The following is a 15,870-nucleotide window of genomic DNA, read 5'->3' as shown; positions in this document are numbered from 1 at the left end:
AACACACAACTGCCCTCCCATGGCTGAAGAAACTCTCCACAGACCCTTCAACGCTCGTCAACTAAAACCAAGCTCCCTGCTACCCTTCCCAGGCAAAGACTTGATGAAAATCAACAACAGACTCCTCACTGAATACCTCAGTGACCACCAAGTCCTCAACACTACTCAGTTTGGTTTCAGACCCAACCACAGCACAGAAACTGCCCTTATTGCCGCCATGGATGACATCCGCATGACTCTGGACAGAGGAGACACGGCGGCCCACATCCTCCTGGACCTCTCCGCAGCAATTGACACAGTCTCCCACCCCATCTTCTTGAGAGTTCTGTGAGGATCCTTCCTGAGCCTGACTCTCTTCAACACTTACACTATCCTTCTAGCAGCATCATCTGCTCTCATGACATCAACGTCCTCTCCTACACTGACAACACGTACTTCATCCTTTCCCTTATGGACAAGAAGCCCAGTATTCGGATCAAGTTCAATACCTGCATGACTGAAAGTGCCCACTGGATTATAGACCTACTGTCTAAAGCTGAACACTGACAAGACTGAAAAAATGATCTTTGGGAAAATCACTTTACAGTGGGACTCCACCTGGTAGACAACAGAGCTAGGACTGTCAACCATCACCACCCCAAGATTCTCGGGATCGTCATCTGCAGAAAACGCGGCCTGACCAACCAAGTCAATGCCTTCACAGCCTCCTGTTTCCGTGCCCTGAAGATACTGAGGCAGATTTGCAAATGGCACCTAACCAAGACCCGGAAAACCATCATGCACGCCTTCATCACAAGCAAGCTGGACTATGGGAACACCCTCTATGCTAGGATCAACAAAAAAATTCGCCCGGGAAAGAACTCCTCTGAGGATCTCTTCCAGACAGTCAAGGCTCTGCCTAAACGGCAGCAGGTCAATCAGTTTACACCTGATCAAAATTTCTGTAATAATATTGCTAACTTTTTCAAACCAAAGTGCAATCAATCTATGAGGATTTCCTCAAAACAGCACTCGACTCAACTAAAATTAACACTCTAACTATCGACGAGAATCTAACCCATAACAAATTGACCAGTTTCTCGACAATAACCACTGAGAAAGTGAACAATCTGCGACTATTGACCAAGTCTGGTTCTCCTAATGACCCCTGTCCCCCTGCCACCCAACATCTGGTCTCAGAAAAGATCAGTGCTCACCTAACCCCACTTCTAAACGAGATAATCAACTCAGGGATTTTTCCTGTGCCTTGAAAGAAGGCGTGCATTAGACCTATTCTGAAAAAGCCTGCTCTAGACCCCACTGAGGTAAAGAATTACCGGCCAATATCATGCCTGCCAATAATAGCTCAAATCTTAGAAAAATCGGTAAACCGTGAGCTAATCCAATATCTTGACTCCAATAATCTCTTAGATCCTACCCAACTTGGCTTTGGACCAGGCCAAACTTCTCCTACATCACTCCTAAAGCAATGGAATGACCTTCCATTACACACCACAACCTCCTCCTCACTTCTTGAATTCCGCAAGATGCTGAAACCAGGCTTTTTGAGTAGGACTAATAGGCCCCAGGGTTGGCTAGGCTCATTCCTGCTCGGTGCCAGGATACCCTCCCGGGTCATAGTGCGCTCTGTAAATCTGCATAACATAAATGATTTCAGTGCTGTAAGGGTTTTGGTTTAACAGGCAAGCTGACACCCACCATAAAACTACTGGCATAGACAGTTATGGAAGGGAAAACGACCTTTACAACGCAGTCAAAAAACTGCAATACATTTACTTTGCTGTCATTACAACGCAAGTCATTACAACGACTTGTGCTGGATGGCGCTCTAGACTAAGGAATAGTGTGATCAACTATTCCAACACCTTCCCTACTGTTACGTAGGCTGGAGTTGGAATAGTAAATCATTCTATTCCTAAGTCCAGCGCCCTCCAGAGCAAGTCGTTGTAACGACTTGTGTTGTAAAAACCGCGATGTAATGTACCGCGATCTAAATGATCGCGTATGTATCGTCATACATTCTTATGGAAGGGGAGCACCCAACTGATTCTTCATTCTCAGAAGCAGTGAAATGGCAGGAACCTGAGGGATATCAAATTATGTTTGCCTGGGTAAAGAATGAATAGATGGATAACTAGACACTGGGAATAGTTGAGAAATGGTGGAGGGTGGTGCCTTCTTAATTGGTCCACGTCAGTGGAAAATCAACATCAAGAACTTTGCTCAAATTGAAATTGCTTGTGATGTTTTTATTACTAGTAGACAATGCAGGTATAAATTGCGAAAGAAAAAGCAAACAAGCCGACACGTGTTTCGCCCTAGTGGCCCATTGGCCTTGGGCTTTTTCAAGGCGGTTTTCAGTAAATAGCAAGGTCTTCCTGCTGATGAAGTAACTGAGTCTCTACGGTCTCAGAGAAAAAAGCTGTCAGAAGGGTTCAGGCAATCAGTGCAAGCTGTACACTCCAGCTGAGGGGCCAGGGAGTACACTGTAACCAGAGCACGAGTCGCGGGTTCACGTGAGTAGACGGCGTCTACGCACTCTATTCACAGGGTGGACGCCATCAGGCCTCCTTTTGTTGGAGTATCCTCGCTGGGAGCTATCTGGAGCGTCATATGTAGAAGCAAACGCTATGGAGTGGAAACAAAAGCGCACAGATTGTCATCACCCCACAGATACTTAAGAGGCGCGCGCTTTTAACTTTGTCCAGTTCCTGTATATAAGAGATATGCATTCACTGTATGAATGTCAGATGTGTTGGTCTGTCTCAGTGTTTACACAAATCACAGTTTAAACACCACTATTTTGTTTTATTTCTTTTATAGCGCAATAATCTTACTCATCCCAGCGCAGGGTGTCAGAGAGCTTTACATCACCCGTACACATTATGCATTGACAAAAAATATTATATGTGTAAATCAATGTACAGGATGTGTTACATAAGGCAGGGAGGGTTGCATGGGTAGGAGCAATATGTCCTTCATAGGTCACTGTGTTATATTAGGAGGATTGCAGTTTAGGAGCTGCAAGTCACAAAAAGATCTCTGTGTTAAAAGCTCTAACCCACTTACCCATTTTCATAAAATAATACAAAATATGTCATCTGTGTGTTATTTAATGTGCTTTGCAGGAGACATGTTAACCCTCTACTTTGATTCAAAACTGGGACTAGACAAAACATAGACCTCTCCAACAAATGTTAGCCTCCAGCACACAAAGCTCTCCCAAGACTCCAAAGGGTAGTAAAGAGCTCTATAAATTATAATTTCATTTCATCTCTGCATGTGCCTTAACCCCATAAGATATGCTAAAATACTGACTTTGCAACCAATTAAGCAGACCAGATTTACTGGCACATTTCTCCTTACTGCCAATTTCTTTGTGGCAGGACTTTAGAAATAAAAGTGTAAGTTAAGGCTTAGACTTTGTGCCAGTTTACTTCACTGTTTTGGTTCAAAGCGGTCAAAAAATCTCATTTGTTAAATATTTTAATGCGCTCAAATACTCATGCTAGACCTGCTAAACATATGTGTGAGGTCTTAAGATCTAATGTCACTTCTTGTGAGGTCATGGGTTGTGATGCCACTTCCTGTAATGCCAAGTGTGATGTCGCGCCCTGTGATGTCTCGTACTGAGATAGCAGGTACCATGATGTCACTTGCTACTGCCTAGCTTGGCTAGCCCCCCCCCCCCCCCCCCACTTTTTTTTTTTATAACGTGTGCTCTTACTGTAACGTTGCAGTTAACATAACCACATATAAATTATTGCATTGCAAAAAGGGGTGCATACCTCATATTTTGAAATGGTGCGCCTCAATATTATTCACGAATTCATCTTTTAAGAACAATCACAGCAGTTCTCCTCAGCATGTATCACGAAATTGAATAAATGCGCACACCGGTCGTTTTTTCCCCACTTTTTTTTTATCGCTCACAGGCGTTTATCAGCCAATAAAGCTCCGGCGTCATCGGAGACTTTGCTGGGGGTATTGTCATTTTGATTTTCAGATGAGTCACTTTACCTAGTGTCCCTTCCCGCCCCCAAGGGCCACTTCATTGTGATTCAGAGCACGGCAGGCTGGGGAGCTGTTAGACTTGGGGGCTCGGCGGAACCAGAGAGGGGGGCTTTGGCGGAGCGCGGGAGCCGCAGCCCCTCGCATCCCATTGACACCTTTGATGTAGCCCGGAGCCCGCACCTGCACCTCCCACTGCCGCGCGGCAGACGTCAGGCTTACGCAGAGAAGGCATCTGCCTATGAGCCCCCCGCATCTCATTCACCTCACTCCGCCAGCAGCCCCTGCCGTCCTCCCGCCCCTCTTCCCCACACTTTTCATATTGTGCCTGAGACCGGGGAAGGGACGCTGCCGCTTCACGCGCTGCCCGGCGGAGCACGGCCACCTGCCCAATGTTAGAACTCATTGAAGGTAAGTTCAAGGCGCACCAAGGCTGCTGCTGGCCGGCGCGCACCTGCCCTCCGGGAGCGCAAGAGTTAGTTCTTTCTGAAGAAGCGCACAGCTGTGTCTGGGGTCTATCGTGTATCAAAGCCCAGTGTGACCATGCCTTAGTACCTGTCTGCAGCGTACTTTAGCTGCGGAGGCTTCTGAGCGCTATATTCAAGTCTAATGGTTCACCTCACCAATAAAAACCGTTCTGAAGATGTAGAAATGGTGGTGAGACCGTCTGTTTCAGTGGCTGGTTTTAGGTTCACACACATATCTAGAAATGTTTGGTAAAGAGTGATATTTCGGCACCGGTGTTTGTGTTTCTTAAATTGTGCCAAGTCAAGCCTTTGTCCTGTACTGTCGCCCACTAGAGGGAGTGGGGGGGGGGGGGGGGGGGACTGGTGTGTTTGTTCGTAGTCAGACTTTTAGTGGTGCATCTTGTTACCAGGGGCTTGGGGAAGATTTTAATTAAAGGAAATCCAGTTGTAAATGGGAGGTAATTGAAGGTGCTTTGAAGCGGACTGGGCTATAGACCAGGAGTATGACTTGTTAAAGCAGGTAGGTACTGTAATCTATTAAAAGTGTGCTTGTAGGGGGGAAATGGGGGCTCGCGCAATTCACAATCGCCACCCCCGTGCACACACAAGTAATGGATGGCGCGATGCACACACGGGCGCGTGTACTGTAGGACCATACACAGTATAGCAATACATTTATTTCCATGCCTTATTCCGTTCCACAGCCCCTGACAGGAATCCGTGCAGCTGTCAGGGAAGCCGGCACAACGCTGCATGCACACTGCACTGGTTCTTTGTTTGGGAACCAACCACCAAGCATGTTCTGTGCGTGGTTCGCTGTACTTGAGAAACGATGACAGTGCGCTGATTCATTTTCACATGTTACCTTGGCGCTATTTCTTTGAACGCGCTAGGCACCTATCTGACAGATATTGCAACAAAATACAAGGATTGTGTCACGACCCCGGTGCCTGTGCCATAGTATGCAAGTGCACAGGCGTGAGGGGATGGGGGTGCAAGCCTGCTCTGTTGATAAGACGTGTGCTCTGGTACAGAATGCGCTTTGCTGTTGCCATACCGATGCAGCGTCTGACAAGTGCTGTGTCTCTTCCTCTCCTTCTAGTCAATGGAACCCCAGGCAGCCAGCTGTCTACGCCTCGCTCTGGAAAGTCTCCCAGCCCGTCTCCAACCAGCCCCGGAAGTCTGCGCAAGCAACGGGTAAGGACTGTTCCCGCCCCTGGAGACGGGGGATGACAATGCCAGCCAGGTGACTCCAGGCAGAGTCTGTATTACTTGTCGCCTAACTTAAGGGTTAAAAGTCACATGGTGCCACGACTGACTGTGTCTGTCTGTCTAGCTAGCTAGCTATCTGTCTGTCTGTCTGTCCCTAATGTCATCATTTATTGACCTTGGAAAGATGCCTGTAGCCATGAGGTGACACACATTGCATTACCTATTCCTTAAGTTACTTAACTTTCCTGCCATTGATAGATATGCGAAGATTATGACGTAAAGAAACAATGTGAAATAATTTTAATAACAGAGCCTCTCCACAAATGACATGGTGTCAGGTCTTTCCCCCAGTTTTCCCTCCTTCAGGTGCTCTACTTAATATGTAACACATACATTTGCAACTTCTGACAACACTTTGCAATCAAATTACCAGAGATACTGCACACAAAGTAAAGTCTTCCAGGTGATGTTATTTCACCAAACCACATAATCCCAGCCCCTGATATACCGCAATAAAAATTTTCTGTCCAGAGATTTTCATTTTTGATTTGTGTTTTTGGGTCATTAGAGAAGTCATTTAGCTTGGGTAGACATTGTTGATCCGGGCTGAATTTTTCTACCCAACGTTTAAAAAAATAGCAGATGTGTTGAAGTGATGGTGTAATATTTCAGGACGGTACAAAAGGGGGTGGTGATGGACGGAGCATCAGAACCAATCAAACACTCACACCCAGTCAACAGATCTGGGTTTGATCCATCACCGTTCTTTAGCCCACTCTGCCACCCCAGTTCAGACATGGCCATATGCAAATCAGTCTGACCCTGTGCCTCATGGGAACAGTCCAGCCCGAACTGCCAAGCCATGCCTTCCCCTGGACCGGAAACACGCTTCCTAGGACCGGTTTCTGGCATTTCAGCCGTCTTCAGCCAGGCTTGCTTGAATCCAGTGGCAAAGTGAGCAAGGGACTCACGTCTGAGATACCCTGCCAACTTATGGCGAACAAAGCGGTACAAAAGGGGGTGGTGATGGACGGAGCATCAGAACCAATCAAACACTCACACTCAGTCAACAGATCTGGGTTTGATTCATCACCGTTCTTTAGCCCACTCTGCCACCCCAGTTCAGACATGGCCATATGCAAATCAGTCTGACCCTGTGCCTCATGGGAACAGTCCAGCCCGAACTGCCAAGCCATGCCTTCCCTGGACCGGCCATGTCTGAACTGGGGTGGCAAAGTGGGCTAAAGAACGGTGATGGATTAAACCCAGATCAGTTGACTGGGGGTGAGTGCTTGCAATGTCCAACACTCCGTCCATCATTTCCTTTGGGGTAATATTTCAGGAGCCATGAGACCTAAATATTTCATTTTGGTATGAAAACATAGGTTTTGGGACTCAAGTTGTCTTATAGAGACAGAAAATAGCTCCTCAGAGCAACCTGTACACCATTTTCCAAAATGGCGGCCATACTAGAGGCAGAAGAGACATATATAGAAATGAAACTAAAAATCATGTTTTTAATCCTTTTATATATACACACCAAACAATGTTTATGATCTGAAGATGGAAAAAAAATGTTTATCACTCCTGTTTTAGACACATCTTCATAGTTCACTTTATTTATTTGTTTCAACAATCGCTCGTGGTACATTTGCAGAATGTTGAACATTTGAGAAGAGCATATCGACAGGTACATCTTTTTGTAGCACATGTTGCAAGTACATGTAAGTGTAAGGTCTGTGGGTAGAGGCTTTAGAAATTTCATAGGTTTTAGAATCCCAATAATATCTTCCCAACGCAAATCACACAGATCTTTCTCTACTTATGCATGATTCAATACATTTACACATATTCTGGTCAAGCAGAAAGCTCTTTTAATGTGTCCACTCACAGAATATGACGTCAGTGGAAACGCACTTAGCAGGAGTGATCTCTTGAACTCACTGTACCGAACATCATCAAATGTGTGATAGTCAGAACTCGTTTTCCACACACACACAAGGTTATTTGACTTCGCCTTTAAAGTCACATTCTTTTTCTGGCTCAGCAAATCCTTTTAGAAACTTCACAGGTTCAGCAGTTAAAGCTGCAAGCTGTGTTCCAGTTTTGCTCATAGTGTCATCACCAGTAAGAATATTTGGCTTGATAAGAACATGTGGCATCTCTGGGTCAAGTTTCTTGTACAGAATTTAAAGCAGGATTAAGTGTGTTTTCTCCCATGTTCTATAACGCATCCATAACTCTGACAATCCTTGACTTATGAACATTACAACAAATCTAAGTAGCACAATAATAACATCTGTGTCATTTGACAGTACAATGACTCGAGTGGAAACATTTCGAACAGTCCACTCAACGTGTGGCTCAACACGAAGGTCAGCTTCCTCAATTCGCTGTTAACCCCTTCCACGCGGGAGTAATTCTCCAGCGGTGCGGGCGGAGGTGGCGCTGTGCTCATGACAAGCTGAGCTCGTCACGACCCCGCCCACTGATTGATTCTCCCGCACAGGCAGGGAATCAACCGCGCGTGGGCGGGCCGCGGCGGTTATGACGAGCCCAGCTCGTCATGAGCACAGCTCCACTGTGCCTCATGACGAGCTGGGCTCGTCATGAGCACCGAAGCGGTTACATTCTTGATCAATATGCCCCGTACCTTTTGAATATATCTCTGCAGGCACCAACTCTTCATTGACAATCCTTCCGCTTTCAATAATTGGAAATTCAGTGCTCATTGAAGCATCAGCAATGTTCATCTTGTTCGATGAGCAGAATTTATCAGGTTGCACAGGTATAGGTGTCGAATTCTTGATGCAGGCAAGGTCAGTTGTTCCACTTGTAGACATTTGTCTGATTCTCTCACATTCTTTGACAGATAGTTCAAGATAACTGTCAAAGACAATGTGCAGTTCTAGCAAGGTGCACACTGACTTTAATATCTGTAGAACAGTCTGACCGACCTCTCTGAAGTTTTGCATGGATGAAATCCTGACCATTCGCAATTGTGACATATAGTTCACTACAACACCAGTTTTCAATGAGGACACCTTTTTTAATTGAAATTCTTCAGATTAATGTTTTTTTTTTTCAGCTCTTGTTCGAGTTTGTACTTCACTGGTTTGGTTGCAGCATCTCCATCAAATAATGCGTTTGTTAGAGGAAGATCATGGAACAGAATGTCTTTGATACGTTCACCCCTTTCGTATGCTACATCCATCTCTCTATGTGCTTGCAAAAGTTGTGTTTTTGTAACCTATTTTGCAGTGGCTGATTAGATGAAATTCTTACTATGGCAATTAAAGTATGGAAGTTTAGCTTTAGTGATTGTCAAACCGCTTTTTCTCTTTCAATACAAATCTCTCCTGCATCAGTTCTGTATATAGTTTCGATCCATGTTTAAGAACGACTAGTAGATGTGTCTTTATATCATTATCCACATATTGTTCAGTCTCGAAGTTGTGTAGTCACACAGGCTCAGTCATTTCAACGGGGTTTCCTTGCTGCTTCATGAAATGATGAAGGCTGTCAACATGTTTATTAAAACGTTCCCCTCTCTTTCTCACAAGTTCGTGGTGAGGAACAGTTTTACAATGGTTCAATATTTTTTGAATTTGTCATCTTGCTGAAAACATTGCAAATAGAAAGGACTTCATGGTAAACTAACTGCCATTGAGCAACATATTCACTTTTATGTGTCAGACCAACAATTCCCTTGGAGCTTTTCTGTGGTCTCTGGATCGTCTCTTCCAGTTTCATATCTGTAGCCACAGCAATGACCTTCCCTCTCTGTCTTTCACCACAAAATGTCTTTGGATGAATTTTGTGTAGAGATATGGTTTTCCATCTCTAGCTTCTTCACTCTTTCCACCAGGACCCATATCTCAGTTAGTTTATGGAATTGAATTTGCAAAACACAGTAATTAGTGACTCCACCATCTTCACGTGCAGCTCCGTATCACCTTCTCGATCAGCATGAAACATATTTTTCACTATATCAATTTTGTGTAAAACATTTCCCCAGTACTTGCAAAGTTCTGATTTTTCTTCACATTCTTTGACAAACTCTACAACTTGGTTTTCAAGTTTTCTGGTTCTGAACTGAGTGTGTTGAACATTGCCTGGCTTTGCATTATGTCTTTTGAATGAAGTGCACCCTCTGCCTTGTTTACTTCTGAGATGATATTTGCAAAATCTAATTTCTCATTCTTGTTCCAGAAAGCATTCCAATGTAATGTTTCTATAGCCTCAGATATGATGAGCATACCGTGTAACGAACAAAAATAATGAATTCCATTCAATACTGGCTGGGAAGGTATGCTTCTAAAGATTTCAGCCTCAATAAGTGCACGTCTATGCCACATCCACTGAGATAACTTCCTGCACACCTCAACGCAACTTTTGTCATGTGGAAAACGCTCCTCATTGGATAAAGATCATCAAATTGTACTGGATAGCTGATAAAAGAAGTGAAAGAGTCGTGTTTCACATACCTAAATGTGCGAAATAAATACTGGATTCAATATCAGGTTTGCTCCTAATTATTATGAATATTCTCACTTGTCTTAGTACATCTTTCTATCATGTGTAGCGGAGTTTTCTTTTTACCGTGATGTAATTCATAAAACATGATTTGGAAACGACAGTACATTTGTACAGCATAAGCCTGTCGGTTCATGAGATTGTCTTCCAATCCTGTGCTTATATCGTCAAAGCCATCATCAGTGTTGTTGCCTTCTGTTCCGAACTCAAGAACTTTAGTTTGTAACAGTTTTGCTGATATTAAACAATGATGTAAAAAACGTTAAGAGAACTTCATGCATTCTTGTTGACTCCCACGATTTGCGGAGCTCTGAGGCATCACAAAATTTGTCATTAAGTCCAAAATCTAACTCTTTCAGGACATTTCTTAAAATGGTTCCTGCAGATTATACTGCATCCTGTTATCTTATTTTGGCAACAAGAATTTCAGGAGTGAAATCAGCTGAGAACAACATTACTGGCTCATTAAATTTGTTAGACTGCCTAAAACGAATTCTGTCATTGTACATTCTCGCCAGAAAAATCTTAATTTCATTATTATGGATCAATGCAGTTTAATCACTGTTGACCATTATTTCTCTCATCCCATTGAGTGTGAACCCAAAGCTAGCACTCAAGAGGTGCTTTAAAACTCCATTTGCTTTTTCAAAGAGTGCAAACTTAACTGAAGGTTGGGGTTATGTTGCTGCTGGGAGCTCATTGTACATTAATATTTTCGAATGTATGCTTGCATGCAATTCGGGTGGGCATACCGATCTGCTGCAAATACATTCACCTCACTGTTTAGATCAGCTACTCGGCAGAAAACTTCATCTTGGAAGAAACTAACTGCAGATAAAAACATGTTTACTCTTTGAGACTCACATACTCTTTATTTTGTTATTTCGTCAATCCCTTTGGCCATTGTTCTGGCTAAACCACAGATAACGCATTGAAGATCCTCTGCTTTCTGAGTAGACGTTGGACTTGGATGAGGTTAGCCATCGGTCTTTTAAGTGGATGGGCATTGGGTTTGGTTGTTGTCGCTTTCTCAGAAGATTCGGATTCTTGCTGTGATTCACTGGATTCTTCTATTTTTGACAAATTGTTTCCAGGCTTTTTTCCATTGAATATGATATGTAGCACTTGCTGTTACAATGATAAAATGTAAATGTAAAATGTAAATTTGATACTTGTATAGCACACTACTCACCCACAAGGCGCTTGTACGAATACCGCTGTGGAACCCATCCTGGCTTTCCCTGTGAGGCGTCCACTCCTGGGCACCCCCAAGGTGGAGGCCAGGCATCCTTAGCGTTGTGGGGGCCGTTGTGGAGATTAAGCAAGCTATTGCCCAGAGTTGCAGAGTGGGACTCTATGATTGGAATAGGCACCGAGGCGAGAATTATCAGGTCAGTGGAAGTTTTGAGCCCAAGACCCGCCGAGGCGGGGAATTGAACCCTGGTCCCGGGCTAGACCTCTGCATCAGGGTCTGCCGCTCTAATCATTGAGCCACACTTCTCCATATTTTATCCTCTTCACCCATCAGTTTCTAACTTTTGTGAACTTCTTATTGCCTTATTTCTGCAGCATCTCAAACTCTCTTCTGTCCAGCCACAGTTGATGTTAGCTTTTCTTTCGGATTAGTTTGGCATAAGAGACATTTATTTTTTATTGAAGGAGTCCTCAGATCTTGTAGTTAGCAACACTGTGACTGGAGGTAGAAATCCTCTGCTACCACTTGCATCGCTCATGTTTATGAATTTTGAATCAACGGAAAACCTGAAACAAAACCAATATTAAAATAAGTTGCCAATATGGTGGCTAAAACACATCATTATATTGCCGTCATTTTGTTAATAGGTGGAAGGGTTGCACTGAGGACTTATTTTACTGTCTCTATAACTACTTGACCCCCAATATCTATGTTTTCACACCAAAATGAGGTATATAGTTCTCATGGTTCCTGAAATATTACATCATCACTGCAACAAATCCGCCATTTTTAAAAATGTCATCCAGAAAACTGGGCGCTAATTAGCAAGGTCTACCCAGTTAAATTACTTTTTTAATCATACAACAACACAAATCAAAAATGAAAATCTCCTGACAACAACTTTTTTTATGGAGGTATATCAAGGGGCCCGGACTAGTAGGGGTAGCGAAGATGGCGTCACATGACCATTGAACCATGACATCACAGGAAGTGAGATCACATGATTTTTAAATGTGCAGCTGGGGCAATGTGTGTGTTTATTAAACAAACTTAACTGGCTGTTGCTAAACGGTGATTGATTACAGGCATGCACACAAATATAATAAAACTAGTAAAAGCTAAATATATATTTAATTAATAGAGAGTTAAATCACGATTTTGCAGCGTAGCAGGCAAGGGTGCCAGCAACATTACTGGGGCTGTGAATGACACCACCTAGCTGCCTCCACATGCCCGTGACGTGTCTTTCTGTTTATTCACCAAGATCTTCCTCTGCTGGTGACTTGACCTATTTATTTATAACTGAGGGGCATGAGGAAAGGAGCAGCAGAGCCTGGCAAGCAAGCACTGGCAAAGCTAGTAGGTCTTACTATTTTAAGATTGACCATAATACATTAAATTCTTTAAATGATCATAGACATATATGAATGTCCAACAAATTGATAGCATTATGTCAGTGCAAGCATTACACCAATGGTGGTTACTATTGTTAAGCACCCTATGAAAGTTTAACATCCATGGCAAATCATAATTGAAGTCAATGCATGTTTGCATCCCAGCAGTATTTCCAAATGTAAAATAAAGATACATCCAGGAAAAACAAGAATACAGTTTAAATCCCTGCTAAGCCAGGCATTTAGATGCACCCTATTGACTGCTGCACTGATAATGTCATATCCTTGCACACACAAATGATCCCCACCCATTGGCTCATTCCTGCATTCAGCTATTCACTCAGCCAGAATACCACTCAAAGACAACCTTCAATGAAGAGACATTTGCAGTTAAATGCTCGACCTACTGGCCTTCCCAGTTCTTGTTTACGATTCTGCCTATTACCAATTTAATTTCTCCAGCTTGTGCATGCTTTATAACAGTGTAAACGCCTCTTAGATACACAGACTAGCATTGTTGTAAGGATCATGGCTTATCTTTTCTGTACTAAGTTACAAGGTCACTCGGTGTAAGTAAAATCAAAATGACAACACAACAGTTAATGTTATAGTATATGTGATGAGGTCATTTTATTTACTGGCAGTATTTTTTCCAGTCCAGAACAAGTGATCCCATGCCACTTCCTGGCATCCAGTCCAGACTTTCTTGTCAACAACACTTTACATTGTGGGACTCATAGTTTTGATGGTTATGAACATTTCGAATGTTATCATAATAGTCCCAGCATGCAAAATGGCTTTGTGTAAAACTGAAATGGTGCCACGCGCCTCCTCTATATGGTTGCCATTTCGTTCCATGTCATCGGGACACCATGGTTTAGTCCTGGCCCTCTCTGATGCAAGTTATTATGAAGTGTGGTACTATAGGTGATTCATTCAAATTCCTGACTTGGACGGACCATTCAATGATCTCTTTTACCTTTAACCAGACTGGGGAAAAAAAGGGGGAATTACAAAAAAGAAAAACATTGGGACAATATAGGGTCTGGCGGAATCTTACCCTAGAAACTTTTAACAAGGCTTATTCTCCTGACGTGGGAATTAACCTAACTGAGGCTTCCAAAAAATGAGAAGCTTTTAACTCTGCTCTTCAATTTGCTTTTGATGTAACTATACCAAGTAAACGGAGCTCGGCTATACGACGAATTTCGACTGCTTGGTATACAGAGGAGCTCAGGATGGAAAAAGCCAAATGTAGGTGCCTTGAGAGAACTTGGCGGGCAAATAGGGAACATCAAAATAGACTTCTGTATAGACAGTCTTTGGCTACTTATCTAAACTTAAAAGCAGCGAGACGCTCCTTCATCATTAAGCAGCTAGAACAAGCCAGTAACTCTTCGAAAGTCCTGTTCTTCATAGTCAAAGATTTTTCATCTCCTAGAGCTTGCGCTCAGCCACTCATAGAATCTCAGGATCTTTGTACCTCCTTGGCATCTTTTTTTCAGGACAAGATATCCAAAATTTACAAAAGTTTCCCTCCGGAAACTTCTACAATCTTGGATCTGATGCCTAAAATGAATGACGGAGCTCAGGCAGTGAATGGCCTTTTGGAGGACTTTGAATTGACCACCATTGAAGAAGTCATAAAAGGCCTTTCCAAAGCGAAATCTGGGTCTCCTAATGATCTGTGTCCTCCAAAAACTATGGCCCTTTTAGCCACAAGTTGTGCCCCGGCAATTAGAGATATTTTCAACTGTTCCATAACAACGGGTACTATTCCTACAGTCTGGAAAGAGGCATTTGTCCGCCCTATACTGAAAAAACTTTCAGCGGATCCGTCAATCCTTGCAAACTACCGGCCTATTTCCCTACTACCACTTCTGGGAAAACTGCTGGAAAGCATCATAAATAGGCAACTTTGCTCTTATTTGGAACAAAATGAAATTCTGGCCCCCTCACAATTAGGTTTCCGGAAAGGTTATAGTACGGAAACAGCCGTATTGGCAGTGACGGATTCGCTTAGACGAACAGCTTTTGATACCATCTCGCATATAAAGCTGGCAGAGAGATTAGCTTCCGGTGGTATAAGAGGGACTGCCCTGAAGTAGCGACAACAGTTTTTGGTCGACAGAACCCAAACTGTCATTCTGGGTCCTTTTTCCTCGCCCAAAATGCCTTTGAAGAGGGGTGTTCCACAGGGCTCCTGCCTGAGTCCTACCCTCTTCAATATCTACATGACCCCTCTGGCGAGGATAGTTGAACAGTTAGGCTTCGAGATCATCTCTTATGCAGATGATACGCAGCTTATGTTCACCATTGGGGAAAACTTACTGAGTGAGAAAGTTCGCTTTGCTAATGGCATGAAGATGATTTATGACTGGATGACGACCAATTACCTGCAGCTGAATCGAGATAAATCAGAAATCATGCTGCTGGGGAAAGCAACTGATGTGTGGTCCGATGATTGGTGACCTGCCCAATTGGGCTCCGCCCCCATCCCTAAACTTTCAGTTAAAAATTTGGGCATAGAATTGATCGGCTGTTGTCCATGAAAGACCATATCGCGACCACATCCTCCTCATGCTATTATAGCCTCCGTCTTCTGAGAAAAATCCTTCCATACATGCCTACTTGTTGTCGTAGGACTCTAGTTCAAGCTTTGGTAACTAGCCGGTTGGATTACGGAAATGCACTGCTGGCAGAAGTAGGTGAGACCCACCTAGCTAAGTTGCAGGTGGTTCAGAATACAGCAGCGAGAATGATCTTAAATCAACCAGCAGGCTCCCCCTCTCTGCCATTGCTCAGAGAATTACACTGGTTAACGGTGAAGAAGAGATCCTTTTTCAAGATTTGCTGTCTCACCTACAACGCCCTGAACAACAGAGGTCCTCTCTATCTACAAAAAAAACTTTTTAATTTTTGTCCATCAAGGAGTCTCAGATCTAGTTTGCAGGGCCTCCTCCAGGTTCCACGTTTCCGTCTTAATCGGACGGGAGGCAGAGCTTTTTTATATCTTGCTCCAAAATATTGGAATCAGCTTCGCCAGACTCTGCGA

General features: G+C 43.5%; 1 protein-coding gene across 3 annotated transcripts in view; it reads left to right on the top strand.

The window, feature by feature from the left end:
* Positions 1-15,870, top strand: part of DCLK1 (doublecortin like kinase 1) — a 1,175,807-nt gene that overhangs the window by 875,233 nt on the left and 284,704 nt on the right. For all 3 annotated transcript variants that reach the window (XM_085621707.1, XM_085621706.1, XM_085621708.1), the window contains exon 6: positions 5,581-5,675. In XM_085621707.1, the coding sequence (XP_085477833.1) occupies positions 5,581-5,675 (95 nt within the window). The remainder of the gene's footprint in view (positions 1-5,580; positions 5,676-15,870) is intronic.

The sequence above is a fragment of the Triturus cristatus genome, chromosome 8, assembly GCF_964204655.1.
Source record: "Triturus cristatus chromosome 8, aTriCri1.1, whole genome shotgun sequence".
NCBI lineage: Eukaryota > Metazoa > Chordata > Amphibia > Caudata > Salamandridae > Triturus > Triturus cristatus.
Note: the sequence above shows the minus strand (reverse complement) of the source record. Positions and strands in the feature narration are given on the sequence as shown.